The sequence below is a fragment of the Rhinoraja longicauda genome, chromosome 8 (assembly GCF_053455715.1).
Source record: "Rhinoraja longicauda isolate Sanriku21f chromosome 8, sRhiLon1.1, whole genome shotgun sequence".
Classification (NCBI taxonomy): Eukaryota; Metazoa; Chordata; class Chondrichthyes; order Rajiformes; family Arhynchobatidae; genus Rhinoraja; species Rhinoraja longicauda.
Window position 1 is genome coordinate 61,562,213 of NC_135960.1, and position 26,497 is coordinate 61,588,709.

At 43.1% G+C, this 26,497-nt stretch overlaps 1 protein-coding gene across 3 annotated transcripts in view; it reads left to right on the forward strand.

The window, feature by feature from the left end:
* LOC144596321 (NGFI-A-binding protein 1-like) overlaps window positions 1–25,694 on the forward strand; it is a 51,895-nt gene extending 26,201 nt beyond the window's left edge. For all 3 annotated transcript variants that reach the window (XM_078404568.1, XM_078404569.1, XM_078404570.1), the window contains exons 5-8: window positions 805–924; window positions 15,609–15,774; window positions 21,999–22,151; window positions 23,558–25,694. In XM_078404568.1, the coding sequence (XP_078260694.1) occupies window positions 805–924; window positions 15,609–15,774; window positions 21,999–22,151; window positions 23,558–23,664 (546 nt within the window). In that variant the 3' untranslated portion in view covers window positions 23,665–25,694. The remainder of the gene's footprint in view (window positions 1–804; window positions 925–15,608; window positions 15,775–21,998; window positions 22,152–23,557) is intronic.
* The last annotated feature ends 803 nt before the right edge of the window (window positions 25,695–26,497 follow it).

Below are 26,497 nucleotides of genomic sequence, written 5' to 3' on the forward strand. Positions count from 1 at the left end.
TCCCAGTTTGGTGGTCAAGTCCTACCCCCAGCACAACCCTGGTAGCCTTTCACAGTCCATGCTCTGAGAGTGAGAAACATTTCAAAAAAGTTGCAATTGATTGATAACTGTAAATTACTTTCCTCAACTTACCAAATTTATCCAAGTTGCTGTTATTTAAAAAAAGATAATTAAATGTATTGCTTTTGATAAAGGTCGCTGACCACCATTGTAATGAATGGGCCCCTCTTGCAAGAGGCACCAGTCATGATTGGTATAAAGCTGAGGTCAGATAGGAGGCATATCCCGTTCCTGAAGGAGGGTCTCAACCCAAAACGTCATCCATTCCTTCTTTCCAGAGATGCTGCCTGTCCCGCTGAGTTACTGCAGCTTTTGGTGTCTATCTCCCGTTCCTTCACATTGGTTACTGCAGGTTTTGTAGTATCCAAAGAGGAAGATCAGATCCACTCATATCCTCAGCATGTTGTATACTGCACTCCACTGGTGTGTAAGTCCAGGATGTGTGGCTGTGTGTGGAATCAACAGCTAGCAATCGGTGTAGTCTGGCTCTGTGTCTTTGAATGCTGACTATGTTAATGATGCTTGTGGAGCAACAAAGCAATTCCAGCAAAGATCCTTCAACGACTGTGGAGAGGCTAGACGTTGCTATTTGACTTGCGCTGTGCCAACGATTAGTATTGACACCTTGTCATTATTCCTTGTGCCAATTTTGACACATTGCTTTCACTAATGTCTATAGTTGATCGGTATAAAAAGCTTCTATGATGAAATATGTAACTGATGACTGCATTTTTATATTTGCAGGATGCGACGGTTCACATTCAAGAATCGCTACAGATTTTACAACAGAGACAAGAAGGGTTAAAAGAACAAATGGCCCTTGCCAAGATGAAAGGTGATGATGCCATGATTCGTCATATTCAGGTACAAAATTAGAACATTGCGTACATTGTTGAAAGTTCTAAGCTGACTTCCACATAAACCGTAAACTGATTAGTAGCTTTCTTTTCTGTTCCTAAATGTCACGAATGCTGTCACTTGGAGCATGAAAGTGATTACAATGCTCTCGGGTCCGACTTGTTTGTCGAGCCCATGCATGGTTTGAAGCTACTGCGTTGCATCTGCAGGCCAAGGGCATGCATGACCTTAATGATGTCAACCACAAGTTTTGGTTACAGTTTTTTTTTAAATTTAGACATCCAAGACATTTATTTACCACAAGGTTTTTCTATAAACATTCCATTATGGGACTGAAAAGTAAGTGTTTTCTCATCCCATTGACGAGAATGATGATTTCCACATCAGACATTCTGCAGTGAGTCAATGGTCCTTTATTACCACGTGCACAGATGTACCGTGAAAATTTTTTTTTTTGCATACAGTTCAGTAAAGTATCGCCATACCTCGATCCCCAATTGCACAATCCCCGATTAATACAAAGTGGATAGAAATAGTCCACAGAGGCCGCATGCAAGAGTCGCCAGGTTTTGCGTTTTAGAAGTCTAGTCTGCCCAGCGCACGGATCACCTGGAGCGCCCCGGGATGCTGCTGGGTGTCCAGCGAGCTGTCGCCCCTCTCCTCGCCCGGCCACCTTCAGCATTTGTGCCCCAGGGCCACCTCCCACAGCTGACCATGAGGGCACGGAGGTAAGACCCCAGTTCACTCTCTCACCATCGTGCATCTGTTGTCGCCGGCTCCCTCCATTCTCTTACCCAGTTCTCCGGTCCTCCAAAGGTAAGCAGGCGCTGGGCCCGCCAGTCCTCCAAAGGCAGGCAGGGGCAGGGCCCGCCAGTCCTCCAAAGGCAAGCAGGGGCTGGGCCCACCGGTCCTCCAAAGGCAGGCAGGCACTGGGCCCGCCAGTCCTCCAAAGCAGGCAGGGGCTGGGCCCGCCAGTCCTCCAAAGGCAAGCAGGCACTGGGCCCGCCAGTCCTCCAAAGCAGGCAGGGGCTGGGCCCGCCGGTCCTCCAAAGGCAGGCAGGGGCAGGGCCCGCCAGTCCTCCAAAGGCAAGCAGGGGCTGGGCCCACCGGTCCTCCAAAGGCAGGCAGGCACTGGGCCCGCCAGTCCTCCAAAGCAGGCAGGGGCTGGGCCCGCCAGTCCTCCAAAGGCAAGCAGGCACTGGGCCCGCCAGTCCTCCAAAGCAGGCAGGGGCTGGGCCCGCCGGTCCTCCAAAGGCAGGCAGGGGCAGGGCCCGCCAGTCCTCCAAAGACAAGCAGGGGCTGGGCCCGCCAGTCCTCCAAAGGCAGGCAGGCACTGGGCCCGCCAGTCCTCCAAAGGCAGGCAGGGGCTGGACCCGCCAGTCCTCCAAAGGCAAGCAGGGGCTGGGCCCACCGGTCCTCCAAAGGCAAGCAGGCGCTGGGCCTGCCAGTCCTCCAAAGGCAAGCAGGGGCTGGGCCCACCAGTCCTCCAAAGGCAAGCAGGGGCTGGACCCGCCAGTCCTCCAAAGGCAGGCAGGGGCTGGACCCACCGGTCCTCCAAAGGCAAGCAGGCGCTGGGCCTGCCAGTCCTTCCTTCTCAGGTCATGACCTTTCTCAGAAAGACCAATGGTTAGGAATCAACATTTTTTCAGAAAAGGCACGGTGAATTATGCATGTCTATCTAAAGACCTCTTAATTGACACTATCATATCCGCCTCCACCACCAACCCTGGTAGTGCACTCACTATTCCTCGTCTAAAAAAAGACTTGTCCCATACATCTCCTTTAACTTTTGTCCCTCTCACCCCAGAGCTATGCCCTCTTGCATTGACATTATTGCTTCTGCGATATACATGTGGAATGTGCCGTTCACCTGTACATTATGCACAATTTTGATAAAGGAATAAAGATATATCAGAGATCAATGTCAGTTCTCAATTCTGTCTTCTCTGGACATTCAGCATAACTAAGAAATGGAATCAGATGTTATTTTTTATCGTCACTTTGGGAGTGAGACTTTGATGTGGTGGTAAATTTAAAGTAGTTGAGGCAATTCTGCTCCAAAATTAGACCCTTTAGTTTGGAGGATGGAAATGCACACAAGATCATAATGGAAGTCTGAAGAAGGAACCCCACCCAAAACATGGGCCTATGCATTCCATCCACAGAGGCTCCCTGACCCGCTGAGTTACTCCAGCACTTGGTGCTGTGCTCAAGATTTCAGCATCTGCAGTTCCTTGTGTCACCATAATGGGAGTATTGCACATTGGGCTCAGTGTGAGAGGCCTGTGTCTGCTCTATATTACGGTAATCAACACGGTTGGCCAAGGGAGTGAATTGCTAAAAACAGAACATGCTGGAAATACCCAGCAGACCCAGCTGTAGAGTTAACATGTGTAAGAATAGACACAAAAAGCTGGAGTACCTCAGCGGGTCAGACAGCATCTCTGGAGAAACGGAATAGATCTGAAAAAGGGCCTCAACCCAAACGTCACCTGTTCCGTTTCTCCAGAGATGCGGTCTGACCCGCTGAGATACTCCAACTCTTTGTGTCTATTTGCAGAGTTAACGTTTCAGGTAAGAGACCCATCATCGGCATTTTCTGTGTTTATTTTAGGTTTGCAGCAACTTCGGATTTTTATTTTACGAGAGAATGAATTGCTGCCAATAACATTGCTTAATTCCAGTATATTTGCAGTGAAGTTGTGCAGTTTCTGAGGAGGTGAGGGCTGTAAATGTGATACCAATCCACATGAGTTTATTAAGAGTTGACTTTTGACAGTTTCATACACGTTGCTGTCCAGGACACTGGCTTGTGTTGTTCTGTGCATTGCCTTTGGTCAAGTTCAGATTATGGTCAAGGCGCTCGAATTTACCATGTTGTAAATTACAGAATAACTCTGCTGCACCTGCCTTTATTGAGGTAATAGAGGCTGGGTTAATTTACTGCGGAGACAAGAGAGCTGGATTTATAAATAAGTGAGGAAAATGTATATACTTTCCAAAAGCGGACACTGTTATAGTACCTAAATTAAAGCACCTATACCCAATAAAGTAACAATATTGAAACTTGTTTGCAGTTCCCTATCCTCCAACCACATTTAAAGGCATACAAGCCAAATTGGATGTTTGGCATTATATAGCGTGCTCAAACAAAACGCTTCAGATAAACCAGATAGGGCGGCACGGTGGCGCAGTGGTAGAGTTGCAGCCTTACTGCGCTTGTAGCGCCAGAGATGCAGGTTCGATTCCGACTACGGGTGCTATCTGTGCAGAGTTTGTACGTTCTCCCCGTGACCGCGTGGGTTTTCTCCGAGATCTTCGGTTTCCTCCCAAACTCCAAAGATGTACAGGTTTGTAGGTTAATTGGCTTGGGTTTGTATACTTGGTGTACAGTAAGTGTAAATTGACCCTAGTGTCTGTAGGATTGTGTTAATGTGCGGGGATCGCTGGTCGGCGCGGACTCAGTGGGCCGAAGGGCCTGTTTCCACGCTGTATCTAAACTAAACGAAAAAAATCTGAAACATGCACGTGCTGGGTAAGCATCTCTTTAAGGACATGCTGTATTTCCATGCTTAACTTTCCATAACTTTCCCACATCTATGCTTTTGGCATTAAATAAGGCATCCTGGAATATGTTCCCCAGAGTTTTAGTAAAATTCCAAAATCCCATATAATTCTTTTTTTTAAGAGTTTCTTTCAGTTGCTAGAAATCAACTGCCCTGCAGATGACCTTTTGTCATTCTTCCAAGGGACCATCTTTGCTTCCTTGTCCACAGCAACTGTGATGCTGTCCTGTCATTAATATCTGAAAACCCTGGCCATTTTATTTCCTCCATTGCCTTGGAGACGAGTAAGATGCTTTGTCCAAGAAGCTTTCAACTGCTTGTGTGTTCTGTAGAATTTGGATCCCTACATTCTGTGGATGTATTTTGCTTGACCATAATGACCTGGAATGGAAGAGCTGCCTAGAATTCGCAAGGAAATTGCATAAAAAAAACTCCCAAAGTAACGCAAACTGTTTCTGCAATATTGAGCTACTAGTTTCCATACATTTCTAACGGGTGGCGCCATCAGCGATGGCAGCCTCAACAACAGTCTGACTTGTATTTTCATCTTTTTTGTTATTTTTAGTGTGTTTTAAAGGTTTGTGTTAATGTTCTCTGGTTTGTTTTATGTGTGGGAAGGGGGAGGGGGAAACTTTTTTTCAATCTCTTACCTTGCCGGAGATGCGATTGTTTTCCGGATCATATCTCCGGTCACTCTGTGACCTTAAATCATGGAGCTGGCAGCCTTGCTCGAGACTGACTTTGAGCCCCACCGCGGGGCCGTGGACTTACCATCAGAGCGTGTGAACCCTTGCCTGGGATCGACGCTCCAACTGCGGCCTGCGGATTTCAACATCGAGGAGCTCGCAGTCTCGGGTGGAGACCGTTGTCGGGAAGCTCCAAAGTCGCAGAAGGTTCGACCAGCCCCGACCAGGGGTCCGATCGCCCGGTGTGGGGGAGCTGAGATTCCCCCCCGATGCGGGAGCTTGATTGTCCCAACACGGAGGGCGCGACCACCGGCTACAGGAGCCACATTGTCCCGTCAACGGAAGGCTCGAGGCACCCGACCGCGGGAGAACAAAGAAAGGAAGAAGATTGCATTTTTTTTCCGCCTTCCATCACAGTGAGGAATGTGGAGGAGTCACTGTGGTGAATGTTTATTTCAAAATGTATTTTGTGTGTTTTGTTGCTTGTTATTGATCGCTCATTCCTCATATTTTAACTCACAATTTGTTTTGACTTTCCCCATATCTCCTCTGCCACATGTACACTTTTATAAACCTGACTCAGTTTAATTCTCCTTCCCATTTGTACACAGACTTTTCTGTCCTCGGTCTCCTCCATTGTCAGATTGAACCTAAACACAAATTGGAGGAACAACATCTCATACAATACAATACAATACAATACAATATATCTTTATTGTCATTGTACCCAGGGGTACAACGAGATTGGGAATGCGCCTCCCATACGATGCAATAATTTAGGTAATTTAGACAGCAGCAACCCAACGAAACGAAACAGTTGTAACAGTTTTGGACAGGGTAAAGTGCAAGTTGATCTATGCGTTGTGGCCATCCGGCTCAGCAGGACCGGTTCATAGCAGCTATGGCCCTGGGGATGAAGCTGTTCCTGAGTCTGGAGGTGCGGGCGTAGAAGGCCTTGTATCGTCTGCCCGATGGAAGGAGTTCGAACAGACTGTTGCAGGTAGCCCCGGCATTCCCTCTCTCTCTATCCAGGACACTGGCTTGTCGCACTACCTTCTCAATTTCTCATTTTCACCCGACAACTAGCTTACAATGAATGGCCTGTTTCCTTTATCATCGTTACTTTTTTGCATATCTTTCATTCATTGTTCTTTATCTCTCCACATCACCGTCTAAACTCTCGGTTCCCTTATCCCTAACCAGTCTGAAGAAGGGTCTTAACCTGAAATGTCGCCCATTCCTTCTCTGCAGAGATGCTGCCTGTCCCGCTGAGTTACTCCAGCTTTTTGTGCCTATCTTCGATTTAAACCAGCATCTGCAGTACACATTCAGTTCTTCATAGTGGTCTTGGGAATCCTGTTACCTCTGACTGAAGTTGCCTGTATTTGGGGCGGCATGGCACAGAGGAGGAGTTGCTGCTTTACAGTGCCAGAGACCAGGGTTCGATGTTGACTAAGGGTGCTGTCTGTGCGGAGTTTGTATATTCTCCCTGTGACCATGTGGGTTTTCTCCGGGTGCTCCGGTTTCCTCCCACATTCCAAAGATGTGCACGTTGTTGCCTAATTGGCTTCTGTAAATTGTCCCTCGTGTGTAGGATAGAGCTAGTGCACGCGTGATTGTTGGGTGGTGTGGACTCGGTGGGCTGAAAGGCCTGTTTCCACGCTCTATCTCTAAACTAAACTGTATCAGTCAACTGGTTGACCCACTTTCCCCGCTGAGTTTGAGTTGGGTTTATTGTCACATGTACCGAGGTACAGTGAAAAGTTGAAAGGGGTAATACTTTCCTTCTGCTTATTGTTTTCTACAAGATCAAATGGCTGAGGTCACGTCTGTCTTTTAGTGGGTAATTTTTAAAAAGAGCTTTGGATTGTTTTGCCTTGCGTTGCTGGCGGGTTGGCTGAAGATGGAAAGTTTGCGATGCTCTATGTTGTGCTGGGTATTTCGAGCCACAGTAGAAATTGAGATTGAGCAGCAGGCACCAACCATGTCTGCTGTTCACAATGGTGTACTTCTGGTCCTCTGGCTACCCTGGTAATTAATCATACTGCATCTAATAAGAGCATGTAAATCTGCTTGGCTGATATTTAAAATGTCACACTCGGCTAATGACTCCCGTGAGTCATATCTTTAGATTGCCGATGGCACAATGATATGTCTAGTGTGTGATGCACTACAATCTGTTGCTTCCTTTATCATACAAATGTGCTGCAACTTGGGGGGGGGGGGGGGGGGGGGGAGAGAGTGGGGGGGGGCAACTTTTAACCTTTGGCTTAAATTACCTTTGATTGCTTGCGTGAATTTAAATGCTTTATCTTCGAGCATACTTTGCCCGTTTCTTACATTCTGCTCCCGAGAAGACAATCTTAGTATTTGTGGAAACAACGAGGGATTGCAGATGCAGATGCTGGTTGAAACCAAAAATAGACACAAAATACTGGTGTAACTCGGTGGGTCAGGCAGCATGTATCACTGGAGAAAGTGGATAGATGTCGTCTCGGGTCGGGACCCTTCTTCAGACTGATTATAATAGGGGGAGCAGGAAAATAACTGGAAGCAAAAAGAGGCAGGACAAATCATGGCTGGCAATATATGACCTTCGGCGAGGGGGGGTTCCCTGATAGGCAGATTGTTGACCCAAAGAGATAGAAGCAGGTGTGAGCCCAAGAGGAATACATAGTTGCACACTGTGAAGTACGTCACAGGACGTTTTGTGGAGGGTGGTCGGGGAGAAGCAGGTGGAAGGTCAGCCGGGGTTCAAGGGAAGCGAGTTGGGGGGGGGGGTAGGTAAGAGGGGGGAGTGTTGGGGACGGGGGAGGAAGAAAGGTGTTTGTGGAAGTTACCTAAAATTGGAGAATTCATTGTTCACACCGTTGGGTTTCCAGCTACCAAAGCGGAATATGAGGTGCTGTTGTTCCAGTTTGCGTGTGGCTTCACTCTGACAATGGAGGAGGCCCAGGACAGGAAGGTCAGTGTGGGAATGGGAATATAGACAATAGACAATAGGTGCAGGAGGAGGCCATTCGGCCCTTCGAGCCAGCACCACCATTCAATGTGATCATGGCTGATCATTCTCAATCAGTACCCCGTTCCTGCCTTCTCCCCATACCCCCTGACTCCGCTATCCTTAAGAGCTCTATCTAGCTCCCTCTTGAATGCATTCAGATAATTGGCCTCCACTGCCTTCTGAGGCAGAGACTTCCACAGATTTACAACTCTCTGACTGAAAAAGTTTTTCCTCATCTCCGTTGTAAATGGCCTACCCCTTATTCTTAAACTGTGGCCCCTTGTTCTGGACTCCCCCAACATTGGGAACATGTTTCCTGCCTCTAACGTGTCCAACCCCTTAATAATCTTGTATGTTTCGATAAGATCGGAAGGGGAGTTAAAGTGGCGGTCGCCCATGGTTCACAGTGCAACTAACATTTCAGTGTAAGCATGAGCAATTCCATTAATTAATACCTCATGGTTAAGACGTCTGGTATTCTAGCTATATTGTGATTGAAATGGACCAAGGTTATTTGGGCAGAGGGAAAGATTTAAAGATTTGCACAAAGATTCCTTGAGGAAATGCAACTTCCGCACCGATTGATGGGGATCTCTGGCCCATGGCCAGTCAAAGTGGAGGACCAGCATCGGGGATGGTATTGTGAATCTCATCACACAGGTCCTGCAAAACGGCAGAAGGAGTTCAGCATGTCACAAACTAACCACCTACCTGCCCTCTGAATCACCACCAACACAAGGCACATCAGTCTGAAAAAGGGTCTCGACATGAAACGTCACCCCATTCTTTCTCTCCACAGATGCTGCCTGACCTGCTGAGTTACTCCAGCATTTTGTGATACCAAGGCAACATAGTGGTGCAGCTGGCAGAGTTGCTGCCTTACTTACAGTTCTAGTTACCTGGGTTCAATCCTGACCTCGGATGGTGTTTGTGTCCAGTTTCCATGTCCTCGCTGTGACCATGTTTGACTTTCTCTGCGTACTCTGGTTTCTTTCCAAATCCCAAAGATTTGGGGCGGCATAGTGGCGCCGTCCTCGTACTGGCTTACGGTGCCAGAGACCTGGGTTTGAACCTGATTACGGGTGCTGTCTGTACAGAGTTTGTACGTTCTCGCTGTGACCATGTTGTCCTCCGATTTCCTCCCACATTCCAAAGACATGCAGGTTTATTGGCCTCTGTAAATTGTCCCTGGTGTGTAGGATAGAACCATTGTGAACAGGTGATCGATGGTCGGCATGGGTGCAACATAGGGCCTGTTTCCACACTGTATCGTTAAGCTAAACTAAACTAATTTGCTGTTGGGTAGGTTAATTGGCTACTGTCAATTGTCCCTCGTGCAGAAGTGAGCGGTAGAATCGTGGGGAAGGTTGATGAGAACAAAGAAAAAAAAAAGAAAATGGAACTGGTGTAGGATTAGAGTGAACGGTGAGGACTCATTGGGCTGTAGGACCTGTTTCTGTGATGTACCTCTCAACCTGTCCCATCCATAGAATGGACCTGTCCCATCCATACCTCAACCTCTACCTGCCCCATCCATAGAATAATCTTCAGCCACCTCAGAACCAGAGTGTAGGTAAATCATCCTCAATACCAAGAATACCGACCAAACAGAGAACGATCGTGTGATTATGTGACCTTGTCAGATAGCGATGCACAGGGATTGGTGACTGGGGATCGTGAGGAAGAATGGGTATTTGAGCTTGTGCGGTCATTGTCTGGAATGCTTTGAGACTCTGTATTTTTGCCAACAGTAATGGACTAGGAGAAGATAGGGTGGGGTGCGGTTTGGAAAGGGGACTGATGATGGAGGAGAGCAGGCGCAATAAAGGGAATAGGCTGAGAGAGGAGAGAACTGGGAGATGGGACACTGAAAACAGTTTGGGGAAGGGCACTTTTGCAGAGAGACTGAGGGATGGGTGAGAGTAGAGAGAATGTTTGTTTCGCGTGGATGTTAAAGTGCATGTGCAGTTACTTTATGTGTATGTGCGGGATCTTTAGAGGTTTGGAGAGAGATTCTGATGTTGGGTGATGAAAGGAGGAGGGCAATAGAGGGAAAGCCCAGGAGGGGTGGCAGGGGAGAAGGTCACGTGGAGGGGACCCCTGAGGAGATGCAGGAGGGAAGACTGTGCATGGAAATTCCTGAGCTACTGGGAATAGAGGGGAAGCCCTGAGGAAGGGTATATATGTGGATGGAAAACCTGAGGGGGTGAAAATAAGGGAGGTCTGGAAGTAGTGTGGGGAGTGAAGGCGGAGTCCAAAGAGAGCAAGGAATGGGTGGCAGAAGAATAGGAGATGCAAGGAAGGTCCAGAAGTGGCTGGGCAGTGAAGTTGGGGGAGGGAAAAGATATTCAGAGGGGAGCGGGCTGTCAGGTTTGAGAGAGAGAAGTGTGGATGGGGTGGGGAGGGGGGCGGATGGATATTCTGCTGAGCTGTGGTCTTGTGTGGTTTGGGAGGAAGCTTAAGCTTTGGAGAGATTGATCAGGGCAAGATGTATTCTTTCATTGTACCATTCTTCCCAGGTTTTGATTGATTGATACTTTATTGTCACAAGTGTTTGGTACGGTGAAACTCTTTGTTTACATACAATACAAGTATGCGAGAGTAAAGGGCACCTACAAAGTGACGCACAGACTTTAAAAGTGTTTTATGAAGTTCAGATGAGAAAGAGGTCAATTCATACTCCCATAAAAAGACAGCCGAGAAAAATCTCGAAGGATTTTATTGTCTGTCAGAAAACCAAGCGTGGAACAAAAGTGAGTGCTGGACTGGACTCAAGGTTGTCCCCACTGCTGATGAGCAAGCAGAGTTGAGTTCAACATGTTGGTTGAGTTCAACATGTTGGTCTGAAGAAGGGTCTCGACCCGAAACGTCACCCATTCCTTCTCTCCCGAGATGCTGCCTGACCTGCTGAGTTACTCCAGCATTTTGTGAATAAATACCTTCGATTTGTACCAGCATCTGAAGTTATTTTCTTATATTATTCAACATGTTGGTTGGTGAAAAAGTCAACGGATTGTGTTGCAGCGTAAACTATTGGTACAATGTACCTCCGTTTTCCAGCAATTTGGGCAATTCACCATGACGGAATTCATTCTTACAGAATTTATTTGAGCAAAATTAACTAAATAAACGCAAAATGTGAAAGAAACAACAAATGTTGTCAATTTTTTTTCACGGGTTTCTGGTTATGAAAAATCACAATATTGACATTGGTTTAGGATTGCAACCCCTCCATAATGTGGGAGCGTACAGGCCCAAAATATAGAACAGAAACTATTTGATGAAAATGTTCCATTTAGTAAATATCAGGATGAGATCCAAATATATATATTTGATTATGTGAAAGTGGGGAAACTCCAATTAGGATAATTGGATGCATTTGTAATCAAATTTTAAGTGAAGTAATTTGTCTGGTGTGTGTGTACCACATTAAAATCTGGTTGGACTGATGCAGAATTGGTTTGTTGTTAGATGGTGCCATTACTAGCTGCCCACAGGCACACCAGGTCTACAGGTAAGCATTTAAATATCAACATAGTCAAGAGGAGTAGGATTCAACAATGATGCACATTGTTATGACGTATTTTATCATTTTTTCAAAAACATTTACTTTAAACCTTTTATTTTGAACTTCACGCTTCCCCCTTCAATTAAAATTGTTAAATGAAAAGTTTCAATTTGCCATTTGGAGTGAAATGTAAAGGTGGTTTAAACAGCTACTAAGTGCAATAGATGTTTTAAACAAGGATAATATTATACAATTTTAAGAGTATTAGACAATAGACAATAGACAATAGGTGCAGGAGTAGGCCATTCAGCCCTTCGAGCCAGCACCGCCATTCAATGCGATCATGGCTGATCACTATCAATCAGTACCCCGTTCCTGCCTTCTCCCCATACCCCCTCACTCCGCTATCCTTAAGAGCTCTATCCAGCTCTCTCTTGAAAGCATCCAACGAACTGGCCTCCACTGCCTTCTGAGGCAGAGAATTCCACACCTTCACCACCCTCTGACTGAAAAAGTTCTTCCTCATCTCCGTTCTAAATGGCCTACCCCTTATTCTCAAACTGTGGCCCCTTGTTCTGGACTCCCCCAACATTGGGAACATGTTATCTGCCTCTAATGTGTCCAATCCCCTAATTATCTTATATGTTTCAATAAGATCCCCCCTCATCCTTCTAAATTCCAGTGTATACAAGCCCAATCGCTCCAGCCTTTCAACATACGACAGTCCCGCCATTCCGGGAATTAATCTAGTGAACCTACGCTGCACGCCCTCCATAGCAAGAATATCCTTCCTCAAATTTGGAGACCAAAACTGCACACAGTACTCCAGGTGCGGTCTCACCAGGGCCCGGTACAACTGTAGAAGGACCTCTTTGCTCCTATACTCAACTCCTCTTGTTACGAAGGCCAACATTCCATTGGCTTTCTTCACTGCCTGCTGAACCTGCATGCTTCCTTTCATTGACTGATGCACTAGGACACCCAGATCTCGTTGAACTCCCCCTCCTCCTAACTTGACACCATTCAGATAATAATCTGCCTTTCTATTCTTACTTCCAAAGTGAATAACCTCACACTTATCTACATTAAACTGCATCTGCCATGTATCCGCCCACTCACACAACCTGTCCAGGTCACCCTGCAGCCTTATTGCATCTTCCTCACAATTCACACTACCCCCCAACTTAGTATCATCTGCAAATTTGCTAATGGTACTTTTAATCCCTCCGTCTAAGTCATTAATGTATATCGTAAATAGCTGGGGTCCCAGCACCGAACCTTGCGGTACCCCACTGGTCACTACCTGCCATTCCGAAAGGGACCCATTTATCCCCACTCTTTGCTTTCTGTCTGTTAACCAATTTTCTATCCATGTCAGTACCCTACCCCCAATACCATGTGCCCTAATTTTGCCCACTAATCTCCTATGTGGGACCTTGTCGAAGGCTTTCTGAAAGTCGAGGTACACCACATCCACTGACTCTCCCTTGTCAATTTTCCTAGTTACATCCTCAAAAAATTCCAGTAGATTTGTCAAGCATGATTTCCCCTTCGTAAATCCATGCTGACTCGGAACGATCCCGTTACTGCTATCCAAATGCTCAGCAATTTCGTCTTTTATAATTGACTCCAGCATTTTCCCCACCACTGATGTCAGACTAACTGGTCTATAATTACCCGTTTTCTCTCTCCCTCCTTTCTTAAAAAGTGGGATAACATTTGCTATCCTCCAATCCACAGGAACTGATCCTGAATCTATAGAACATTGAAAAATGATCTCCAATGCTTCCACTATTTCTAGAGCCACCTCCTTAAGTACTCTGGGATGCAGACCATCAGGCCCTGGGGATTTATCAGCCTTCAGTCCCATCAGTCTACCCAAAACCATTTCCTGCCTAATGTGGATTTCCTTCAGTTCCTCCATCACCCTAGGTTCTCCAGCCCCTAGAACATTTGGGAGATTGTGTGTATCTTCCTCAGTGAAGACAGATCCAAAGTAACGGTTTAACTCGTCTGCCATTTCTTTGTTCCCCATAATAAATTCCCCTGCTTCTGTCTTCAAGGGACCCACATTTGCCTTGACTATTTTTTTCCTCTTCACGTACCTAAAAAAACTTTTGCTATCCTCCTTTATATTATTGGCTAGTTTACCCTCGTACCTCATCTTTTCTCCTCGTATTGCCTTTTTAGTTAACTTTTGTTGCTCTTTAAAAGAGTCCCAATCCTCTGTCTTCCCACTCTTCTTTGCTATGTTATTAATCATTATTGAAAGTCCTCCCTATGAAAGGAAATATATCAAACAATTGTGCACTAGACTATGTAATGCGACTATAAGAATATAGATGGCAATACAGATTTTGGTTGACACTAAATTATTTATCTATGATTTTATGCCATGAGCAATGGAAGAACAGAGTTGCTGTGTCTTTTCTTGTCCATTGAAGTGAATTTGGTTCCATTGCACAAGTGTGATCCTTAATGTCTTTAAAGTGTGCTACAGCTAACTCTGTCTTTTAACTGCAACCAGGTTAGATGATACTCTTGCATGGAGGAAGCATTTCATTGAAATGTTATCTCTGTACAAATATAGCCACAGCCAAAATACTCAAGGAAAAGGAGGTCTACACCTGAGATAGAGATACAAGCCACCTGCAAACACAATGAAAGGACTGGAGGTCTCTGCAAGATGTTGCAATAACTTTCTATCTCACTTTAATTTAGATCTTTGATGAGGTTCCTGTAGATGGGCTATTGCATGCTAGCCAATCGTACTGCTTGTTAGTAGTAGTCACGCCTAGTATGTGCTTTATAATATTAAGAACTCGCCTACGTCAGGCAGTAGATGTAGCAGCTCGGAGCTGTAATGTACTGCAGGTCCTATGATGTAAGTGCTTCAATAAAATGATGCGTTGTATCTTAGCGTGGACTTGAGCACTTTATTACATGGTGTCAGAAGTGGAATTCGAACCCACGCATCCACCCACGCCTCCATTAGTTTTCCCATCTGTAGGAACTGGTGGCTTCACTTGGTTCCTCCTTGTTGGTGAGGACCTTCTGCACACAGTACGCGGTCTGCTTGACCCTTGACTCGTCCACCTGGAGATGCCCTGGATTCAACCAGCCCCATTTATTTAAAAAAATGTCCAAGTGGTTGATAAGACCAAGACTGCTCCTGGTTTACAAGGAAATGTCAGCCATAAGTGTGGGGCCTGCTGCCTCTTTGACTCCTCCTGATTGCCTACTACACTTTATGCATTGGAACAGGCACAGGGTAAATGTCTATTTTGAACAGTGATTGAGCCTGGTGTTGCATCTTATCCACGGGGTGCAAGACTCATAGAGCCATAGACCTACACAGCATGGTATCAGGCCCCTTGGCTCAACTAGTCCAGGTGACCTAGTTCCATTTGCCTGATTTGGACCCATATTACTCTGAAGCCATCCTATCATATTATTTATCCAAAACAAAGAGGTCAGGTTAATGTTGATGCTGCCACTGCCCAGGATTTAGTCTTTGGAGAGTGTTGGATTGGTGGGAGATGTGAGAGGTAACATTGCTCTTGGAGGGCTGGCTGATGGCACATAATCACAAACTGACTACGCGTGCGTGTGTGTGTGTATGTATGTATTTGGTAGGGTTGAAGGTGGTAGCTGATCAGATTTGCAGGGTGGCCATTGTGAGTGTAGTTGCTGTAGTGATGAAGGTATGGAACTATGAACAGCATTGAAACCAGACAAGCTAAGAATGTTTACATGTAAGGATGTAAAGGGATGTGATGTTTGTGAATAATTTTAATATCAGGTAATCTTTCAATAGAATTATAGAATTCAATAAAATTGAGTTAGTATGGGGAGGGAAATGCTGTCTACCCTCTCATGTTACCTGTCAAATATCACTAATTAAACCATGTCTTGAATTTTTCCAGATCCAGCTTGAAGCCTTAGCAGCTAAATACATAATGCTCGTACGTGAACATTCAGGTCAAGACATGTTTCAGACAGATGACCCACGTCTGTCTGCCACAGCTTGTCGACAATATTCTGAAGAGCGCAATTCCAGAAGCCCTTCAGCTGAGAACATGGATGGACCAGGTACCAACTTCAAATTGTGTACACCAATCATGCATAATAAATCACCTGGTAAAAATGAAATGGCACATCAAGTCAAGTCAAGTTTATTTGCCACATATACATACACGATGTGCAGTGAAATGAAAGTGACAATGCCTGTGGATTGTGCAAAACAAAATTACAATTACAGCATATAAATTAAAATTAATACAGAAAAGAAAATTTAGTCCCTGGACTTATAATAGTTAACAGTCCTGATGGCCTGTGGGAAGAAACTCCGTCGCATCCTCTCTGTTTTCACAGCGTGACAGCGGAGGCGTTTGCCTGACCGTAGCATCTGGAACAGTCCGTTGCTGAGATGGAAGGGGTCCCTCATAATCTTGCTTGCTCTTGATCTGCACCTGCTGATGTATAAGTCCTGCAGGGGGGCGAGTGTAGTACCCATGGTGCATTCTGCCGAACACACTACTCTCTGCAGGGCCTTCCTGTCCTGGGCAGAGCTGTTCCCAAACCAGACTGTGATGTTGCTGGGCAGGATGCTCTCTACAGCCCCAGAGTAGAAGCATTGAAGGATCCTCAGAGACACTCTAAATTTCCACAGCTGTCTGAGGTGGTAAAGGCGCTGCCTTGCCTTACCCACCAGTGCGGCAATATGTGTTGTCCATGTCAGATCCTCTTTGATGTGGACTCCCAGGTATTTAAAGCTGCCCACCCTATCCACAGTAGACCCATTTATTTCCAGTGGCATGTACGTCCTTGGATGTTGAGCCCTTCTAAAGCTCAGCTCCTTAGCACAATCAGCTCCTTAGTTTTTTTGACATTCAAGAGGAGGCTATTGTCCTGACACCAGAGTGCCAGATCAGCCACCTCCTCCCGGTAGGCCTTCTCATCGTTCTTGGAGATCCGGCCCACCACCACAGTGTCATCAGCAAACTTGATGATGGAGTTTGAACTGAACCTGGCCACAGTCATGTGTGTACAGGGAGTACCATAGGGGGCTAAGGACGCAACCCTGGGGGGATCCTGTGAAAATATGATTGCATTTAATTTTGAACCAACGATTTACAGCAAAATGCTTTTGTAATTTTCTTCAGAATTCACTAATAATGTTAAAATCTTGAAAGCATAGGTACAATATTCAGGCTTCTGCCTCATTCTGTGCAGTGTCAAGCTTCAAAATGAATGTGATATTTGGCAAAGCTCGTCTAATTTGTGGTGCAATTATGATGTGGTCTGCTCTCTAACTGACTAAACCTTGCAGAGAAGGGTTTCTAATGGATAGGTTTATTGTGGCAACAGTTTTTTGCAATAATTTGTAAATCAAACTTAAAAGAATATGTATGCAGACACATACAGCGCCTGTTTAACAAGAATCCTGTCGTTCCATAAAAGCCTTTTTTTAATAGCGAGCATACAAAATTGTTTACAAAGATTAAAATAAGTTCTCAGTGCATTATAACTAATCATTGCAGGGAGCAATGTTATCAAGTTACTTGATTTTTTAAAAATGTAGTCAAGGGCAAGGAGATTTTTCATAAGATCGTCATTTTAATGTTCAAAATTAATTTCCCTTGAACAGGTGGGAAGTTACCTTTAACTATTCTAGGAATGGTGTTGTGTGGCGATTTGATCAAGTAACAATGAGCCAACATCACCTATATCCATGCCAACATCCTGATCACATCTCTTGATATTTCAGTTTTTTTTAAACTTGACTTATGGCCTTAGAACAGTATGGCACAAGAACTGGCACAGTGTCTGTACTGAACATGATGCCAAGACCAACTCTTATCTGCCTGCACATAATTCACATCCCTCCATTCCCTGCTTATCCAAATGCTTATCCAAAAATCTCATAAATGCCACTATCATATCTGTCTCAACTACCAGTGTGTTTCAGGGGCTCACCAACCTCTGTGTAAAAACATGCCCTGCACATCTATATACTAAAACTCTCGTTTGTTATCTTGTTTGTGACTGAACTTCAGCCAAAACGGTACACGATAGCCCGACAATTTTAGGCCCACCTTACTCACCATTGTCACTTTAGTGATAATGCAAGTAGTTGTATTGAAATCGGACATATTTTTAAAGTTATTCACATTTTAAAGTTTAAAAGGAGGGGAGGAGGGAGGGGGGGAAGGAGGGAGAAGGGAGAGGGGAGGGGGGGTCGAGGAGAGAGGGGAGGGGGAGGAGAGGGTGCTGCACCAATGCAGGAGAGGTTTGGGCCCAACGGGTCCACTTGGTCTAGTCTCCTTTAAACTTCTCTCTAACCTTAAAGCTATGCTCACAAGTATTTGCTGTTTCCATCCCAGGGATAAAGGTTCTGACTGTCTACCTTATCTATGCCTCTCATAATTTGATATCCTTCTATTATGTCTCTCCGCAACGTCCCGCGTTCCAGAGAAAACAATCCAAGTATATCCAACCTCTCCTAGTAGCTAATACTCCCTAAATCAGGCATCATTCTGGTCAACCTCCTCTACACCCTCCTCTACAAAGCCTCCACATCCTTCCTGTAATGGGGTGACCAGTACAGCATGCAATATTCCAAATGTGGCCTAACCAAATTCCTATAAAGCTGCATTACGATTTCCTGACTCTTATACTCAATGTCCCAACGTTTGAAAGCAAGCATATCATACCTGTATGTCTTCTTTACCACTCTATCTACTTGTGTTTCTACTTTCAGGAAGCTATGGATATGGACCCCAAGATCCCTCTGTACATCAATGCTATTAAGGATCATGCTATTAATTGTATGTTTGCCACTTCCATTTGACCTTCCAAAGTGCAATACTTTACACTTGCTTGGGTCTGCTCTTTCTTCCCCGATTTTGGAAGCTAATCTATATCCCGCTGAATACTTGACAGCCTTCCTCATGGTTTGCAACCCCAGCAATCTTGGGTTCATCTGCAACATTACTAACCACCCTGTCTAAGTTCAGGTCTTTTAGAAATATCACAAACAACAGAGGTCCCAGCACAGATCCCTACAGAACTCTACTGGTCACAGACCTCCAGCCAGAATATTTTCCCTCCACCATGACCCTCTGTCTTCTATCAATAAGCGTTTGGAATCCATGCGACAGTTATTGTTAATCCTGTGTATCTTCATCTTCTGGATCAGCCTATCATGAGGGTCTTTATCAAAAGCATTACTAAGCCTCGTAGACACCATGCAACCCCCTACCCTCATTGTTCACCTTTGGTAATTCCATGCATCCCCCCCACCCTCAGACAGGAAAACAGATGCAAAAGGATCTGTCAGGATAGTTTGTCTGTTTGTCTTTATGTTAAATGTATTTGTAAAGCGCTTTGAGCATGTGATAAGGCGCTATATAAAATAAATATATTATTATTATTATTATTATTATCAAAATACCTGTTTAGCACCTTGCCTACATCCCAAGACAAGCACAAATTCTCTCCTTTGTCCTTGCATGGTCCAACCTTCGCGCTAGTTACCCTCTTGTTTTTAATGTAGGTATCAAAATGTTGGGATTTTCTTTAATCTAACTTACCAAAGGAAATTTTGTGGCCCCTTTTGGTCCTTCTAATTGCCCGTTTGAGTCCTTTCCTTATTGTGGTAACTAGCTCCCTTTCTGAATGGAGTAACACTCTGCTGCAGCCTGTGTTTAACTCAATGGTTGCCTAGTCCCATTGAGCCGTTGCCGTATAACTTTAGAGTCTTTGTTTTGTTGTCCAAGCATTAGCTAGATTTCTCTGGATCTGTCTACTCTTGCCCATTTTTGTTTAGTACATGTCCCTTTAGCACTCTGCAGCTTCTTTTGCTTTGGCAACTAATCAAGTCGCTGTGGTTCTGCTTCTGGCTCTCTGGCAAGTCACATGATACATGCTGGATTCATTTATCCATAATTACATCAGCTTTGCACTTCTCCCGCTCCAGATATATCCTTCTTGATGTTCTATAATTCTCCAGAATGCTTGATTTTATGTTTATAAGCAAAAATCTTTGCGAACCACACGAGAGATTTGTGTGGTGTACCTGCTTCTCAGTCTGTAACAGTTGTGCAGACATTCAGTTGGTCTCCAGATGTTGTTGGTGCGCTCTCTTGCCGATAAGCCTCTGTCTCTTTTGATGTTTATTTGCTGCTTCTCAGTGCTTTGTGAACTGCAATTACAATTGACAAATAACTACCTCTGACTGTCTTCCTACTCCCTCTTCTCTCCCGTGTCCTCAGTTCATTGAGGTTTTTTGTTGTGCTCTTGGTACTTCAGTAGATTCTGCTTAAGGGTAACCTTCTTGATGTATTCTTTCCCCTTGTGTACTTTTCAAAGGGCCATTTTACTTGTGGGAAAGCAATTTTCTGCTCAGTCTGCACTTCATAGAACAGTTGTGATTGAGTTGCAACTGGAAACACAAAAGCATGACCTACATCTTTCTGCGCTGTTGCATGGCATGTACTTTGTTGCACTGTGCTTCCCCAAACTTGTTTTTATAGACGTTACCATCAACGAAAGACGTAGTTGCAGGCTTAGCATATTTTTTAGAAAAGGTTGTACTAAATTTGTGCAAGTCAGCCAGTCAAACCCTTACATCAATAATAAATGTGGGAGTGATGAGTTCTTGTATTATTTGGCATTGATATCTGTGAACCTACAATGCAAGCAGAAAGTTAAATCTGACATAAGATCATAAGGTCATAAGTGATAGGAGCAGAATTGGACCATTAGGTCCATCAGGTCTACTTCCCCATTCAATCGTGGCTGATCTGTCTCTCCCTCCTAACCCCATTCTCCTGCCTTCTCCCACTAACCCCTGACACCCGTACTGATCAAGAATCTATCTCTGCCTTAAAAATACCCATAGACTTAGCCTCCACAGGCTTCTGTGGCAAAGAATTCCACAGATTCACCACCCTCTGACTAAATAAATTCCTCCTCATCTCCTTCCTAATTCTGTGACCTAGACTTTCCCACTCGTGGAAACATCCTCTCCACATCCACTCTATCCAAGCCTTTCACTATTTGACATGGGACCTCATACACATCAGTAATCGAATAATTGGCTGGTGTCTCTTCCCCCACCCCCCAAGCTATTATTACGCTGCTATTACGTTAGTTAATGAAAACTCAGCCAGTGTTATGGCTGGATGAGCCAACTATGCAGGCGAGGTCATTTATGTGGCAGTGCGGTGTTGGAAGACAAACAAGAGAAGTATTTTCATGTTAAAACAGCATACAATTTATGGGGATGTGAATGATGGTTAGAAACTATGGGAATAAAGTGTGATTTTTCATAACCTGAAATGTTGAAATTGAGCAGAACATTCTGGAAATGTCCAATGCTTCTATGGCATCGACAAGTAAAGTACCAAGTTTCAGCCTGATGAGTTTTGAGTGGGAGTCAGAGTCTCGTAGCAGGAAAAGCAGCCCCACAACTCACTGAATCAGCACCAACCACGAGAAATCCATCGACACCAATCCTGCACTCATTCCCATTCTACTCTTCCCACATTTCCATCAGCTTCCAATGTTTTCCTGCATGCCAGAAATAATTAACCCACCAACTACCATGTTTTTGGAATGGGCCAGAAACTTGCACATTCACAAGAGGATATTTAAACTCTACATAGATGCTTTTGAACCTCGATGTAGCAGCTTCACCAACCGTGTCATTGTGGTGTCCAAAGTCTCCAGATGCAAGGTCATTGAAGTGTAAAATTCATTCTAGAAGCAGAAGGAACATTCGATCTTCAAGTTTTCAGTGCGATGTGTTTAGGACACAGTTAACTTATAGCTCGATTCTACTTTTAGCAGTGCCCCATTTATACCTAAATCTAACAGAAGTCTACGAGAAGCTCCAATAATTTGTTGACATTTGTGGGAAATAGTTCCAGATTCCCACTAACTTTCATGTGGAAAATGCCTTTCTAATTTAATTTTTGCTTTTAATTTGTGCCCCCCTTGTCTTCATCCTAGTGATCTGACAGTGACTTTTTTAAATCTTTGTGTAAAGGAATAGATTCTTTATAATTACCCTCAGAAATTCTTAAATATAATAAAACACACAGAATGCTATTCAGCTCTATTTTAGAAGGGATGCAAGCTGAAACCAAGATCGTCCTCACTTCTTCGAAGTTGACTAATCTGATGTGAATGCATTGAATTATGTATTTTGTTTTAGATTCCCAACAGCCACATTTGTTCAATTATTTATGTTTGTGAAGAGTAAGAAAAAGTTAGTTATCGCATGCCTTTTTAAAATCTTTTCTCTGCAGCTGACAGGCCATTGAATCTCAGGATCTCTAATCAGCAGAGCAGGCAAATAATGCAGCAAATGAGGTCTGGAGCAGATCTACACCTGGCTAAGCAGGTGTCCAATGGATTAAGCAGACTATATTCCAGCCATCTGAGAGAGCCTCATTCCTCAGGTAATGTGAATGAATCTGTGAACAAGATAATGCAAACCATTTAATGATAAAGTCAATGATTGCTGTTTGAACTTTTTTGTTAACAATATGTAGGCAGGGATCTCAGCCAGGTTGTCTTGGATGCATTTCACTTAAAGATGCCTCTTCAGTCCTTTAACTTTATAAGGATCCACCCCTTACCCAGACCTGTTAATGCCCTTACTTGGAGATGAACAGCCTGACATTTGTTACCTGTAGAAATACACACTTGTGCCCATACATCTGCAAATGATCAGACTCACAATCTAACCTTCTTTTCCTAACACTCACTCAAACATACCTGTGTGACTGCTAGAAACATTGCGGTCGGTGCAGAGGCAGTAGGGCGTAAAGCCAAAACCATTACTGGAGATACCCCTGCTTTCTAAACTAACTGATGCTATTGTCAAAACCTCTTTGGATGGGCCAATGGAGGGGTTTGGTCTGGTTCTTCATTTTGGTGGCAGCTTTGGTCTGATTGTACCTCAATGGCTTGCACAAAATATTAATGACCTCTGAGTGTGGTTGGTCTAAGCTTGGCCTCCCAGTCACTCCAGAAAATTGGGAAGTAACTTCACTCTTTGCATTTCCCCAAGGGTTTTAACAAAGTAAAATTAGCAGCTCGGAACGGGCTTTTTTTGTTGTTGTTGTTATGAAAAGGTAGGATATTGAAGAAAAGAGGCTACTTGTTATACCAAACCAAGAGAATTCCAATACAGATAACCCATGGGTTATTGGGGAGGGGTTGCATTTCTAGAAAACAATCTACATTGCCATTTTCCATTACACAAAGCCATGTTATCTGCCGAGGCATTGTGAAATTCAAGTTGAGAAAAATATAGATCATGTCTTTGTTTCCTTTTTTTCCACATAATTTCTATGAGAGAGAATGTTATTACATATCTTAAAATTTTGGGGAATGATTTGTGAATCCTATAAGGGAGAATTGCAGTTGCTCAACCAGACATGAGAGTTACTTGTGTACTGATTATTGACTTGCTCAGCATTTTTATTAATCTTGTCAAAAATGAAGTATTTAAAATACTGTGATCTAAGCTACTTGATGTTAATTTAAATTGAGCATATGTTCAATAACAAGGCCTGGCTCATTTTATTGGCATTTCTGAAAATAATGGCATAAGCAGTTCATGTCGCTGTAGAATTTTGTGTACTTTCTAATACCTATGGTGCGAAGGGGAAAGAAGGGAGTTTTTAAATGTGGTAAAACCACAACAGATCTAAATGTCAGTCTCTGAGTAAAATCTAAAATCACTATATCTACGGAGATAATGGCAGTGGTAGCAAATTCCATCTTCTCTGTCAAATGTATAGTATAATCAGTGCTAATCTATCTGCATTACTAAAATATTTTTTTGTTTATCTGACAGAAAACATAGGCACATTGAAGGAGTTCTGTCAGACGATTCTAAATCATACAGAAAAGAAGAATGAAACATTGAAACCTATAAAAATAGAACCTGAAGATATTAGATAACCTTTTCCCAAATCTGCCTTTCTCAAAATGGCGTCAACAAGTACCGTAACCAAAGCCTTAAACACCAGGGTTGCCTCGTATCTGTCCAATTATCGTGGTTTTCTGTTTTTTCAAAGTTGCTGTGGACAATGGTTTGTTAGTTCAATAGTAAACTGAATAATTTCAAAACTGTTACTTCATTGTTCGCTGTGTTCATTAAGTACTACAGCTTGTTTGAGCAGTGAATCAACTGTTTAAATCTAACCTATTTAACATTATTTAAAAAAATGATTCAACAAGAAAAGCAGACTCTAGTGAAAATGGAACACAGTATTGAAAATAGCTAATAAACAATACATCATCTTTTTTTAAACTACACTGTCTTAAGAGATAGATAATGCATTGCTTTTGTCTAGAATCTAGTCTAGCTTAATGAAACTTTCCCCCACATTTTATACTTTTATTTTGATCCAATGTGATGTGATGTATGCATGTAATGTCAAAGCTTATATAAAGTACTGTAATTATATATATTTGACATGTTCATTTATCATCAATAAGGCATGTGGGATAGAATTCAATCAGGCACAAGCTTTGCTGAATTAGTGTTGTTGAGGTGAACCAAAATAGGCCACAGGGTAAGCACAACTGTTCAACCTAATGTATTGAAAGAGGAAAAAACTAATGTTTGAAAGCAGTTCTGAATGTTACTGTACATTTCAAGCACACATTGAGGTTATTTTCAGGTATCAGAAGTAGTGCAAATGTTTGACTAAAATACAAGTGTTCGTAGGCTTCATTTTTATTTAATTAGTTTGCAGGTCAGACATCGGGAAATGTCCTCATCCCTATTTAGAGGAAAAGGGCAGATTGTAGGAGGATTCAAAACATGCCATTTCTCTATTGACAACATTTTTAACATACGTTTGTATACATTATCCAACAATCTTTTGACCTTTTATATTTTTATTACTCTGTGGTTTATACGATTAATCATCAAAAAAAATTGCTGCACCTTCGGTTTTTTTTTTGAAACACCAGCCTTCAGCGGATCTGATGTTGGAAGACTCAATGGTAAACAGAAACTTTAGTCGAGTACTAAGTTTGCAACATTCCTATTGAAATTAGCAGAAATAATACTCAGATTTGGACTGCATTAAGATTTGTAGAACTTGGGTTTTTTTAAACCTTTTAATAGTGCTTTTACTTTTTTGTTCATGTTAAAAATTATGTTGCATTTTGTTTGTGGAGAATTTAGTAGATGAAAGCACAGATATTTTAATCTGATTGTACTGGTAGCCAATGTGCCATACTATTTTTGCTACAGATAGATCAAAAATCAATATAAAAATAGCATTGAAGAGAAAAGACACCAGGGAGAAAACAACTGCAATAATGACAGAAATGATACTGATTTAATGCATTTGATTTGAACAGCTGATAGTACATTTGTGTTCATAACATGTAATAAGCAACTTTGGGAGCTGATTATTACATTTTAGCCAAACTTGAGTGTCATGTTATATTATCCATAGTTAACTGGAGGATATCTTTAGAATTATAGTGGCGGATTAGGTAAATGGGAATTGAAAGCAGTTCCTTGTGGTACAATTCAAATAATTTAAATACTGTGTTGTACAATGTTGCCATGATATGTTCTTGTGAATTTCGACCTGTAATGTACTGATGTTACTATAATAATGTCTTGATTGTTAGCCGGTAGTATGTTAGAACATAATTTAAAACTCTATCTCCCTCATAACCCTGTAGTAACTGTAAAGTGAAGATCAACAGTACACATACTCTAATATAATCAGTAATATGTTGTGCTAATATCATTGTTTCCTTTTGGAATTCAATTTAATGAACATTCCAAGGGTCCAACAACGTCTGGGAGAATGATTATTGTTCTAATAGTCTACTGTATTGAAATTGTTACTTAATTGACAAATGGGCCAGTGTTAATTATTCTGAGTGGTCTGAATACAGCACAAGATGTTTTGGATAAACACTAATGTATTTAATTTGTAATATAAACATTAAAATATATTTTTGGAGTTCGGATTTGCTGTCCTGTGGTTTATATTCTTCAGAAATCTCTCAAATTCTGGTGCCATTCTGTCATCTGTGTTGTCACTTTCGTGGAACAATGTACCTTTACCCCTAAACCTCTCTGCTCTACAACACTCCCAAGGCCCTACCACTTACTATGTACGTCTTGCCCTGGTTTGTCTTACCAAATTGCAACACGTTGCATTTATCTGAATTAAATTCCATATGTCGTTTCTTGGCCCATTGGTCTTGTTGATTAAGATGCTGTTGTAATCTTTAATAACCTTCGACATTGTCCACTCTATCACCAATTGTTACATCACTTTCTTACACCGATTGAGGTAATTCTTCATGACCTCTGTGAACTTTGTTTGTTTTGTGTCCTGGAGCCATATTCTGGTCAGTGATGCCTTGAATTTATGTGCACCTAATTCTCCTGCATCCAACTCTTGTATTCATAGGTGGATCAAAAATTTGGGCATTTCTGCCATCAGAAATCTATTTTAAAATCCATCTTATTTTATTTTTCCCTTTTGAATTATTTCCTTTGTGTCAGTCCATTTGAAAGTACATGAAGATGTTCTGTTCAGGTGCTGTGAGGCCTCCAATCCCTTCACATCCTTCGGACAAAGGCTTTCTTACATCACTAGCATTCATTTGATTGCCTAACATCCCTATAATAGATAAGCAGGTCTTCTACTGCATTGGAAGGATGGTTAACATTGTCTTCAGGCCCCAACTCCAGCTCCGTTCCTTCACCACAATCTGGAGTGCCCTGAGTCCAACTCTTCACTGCCTTGTT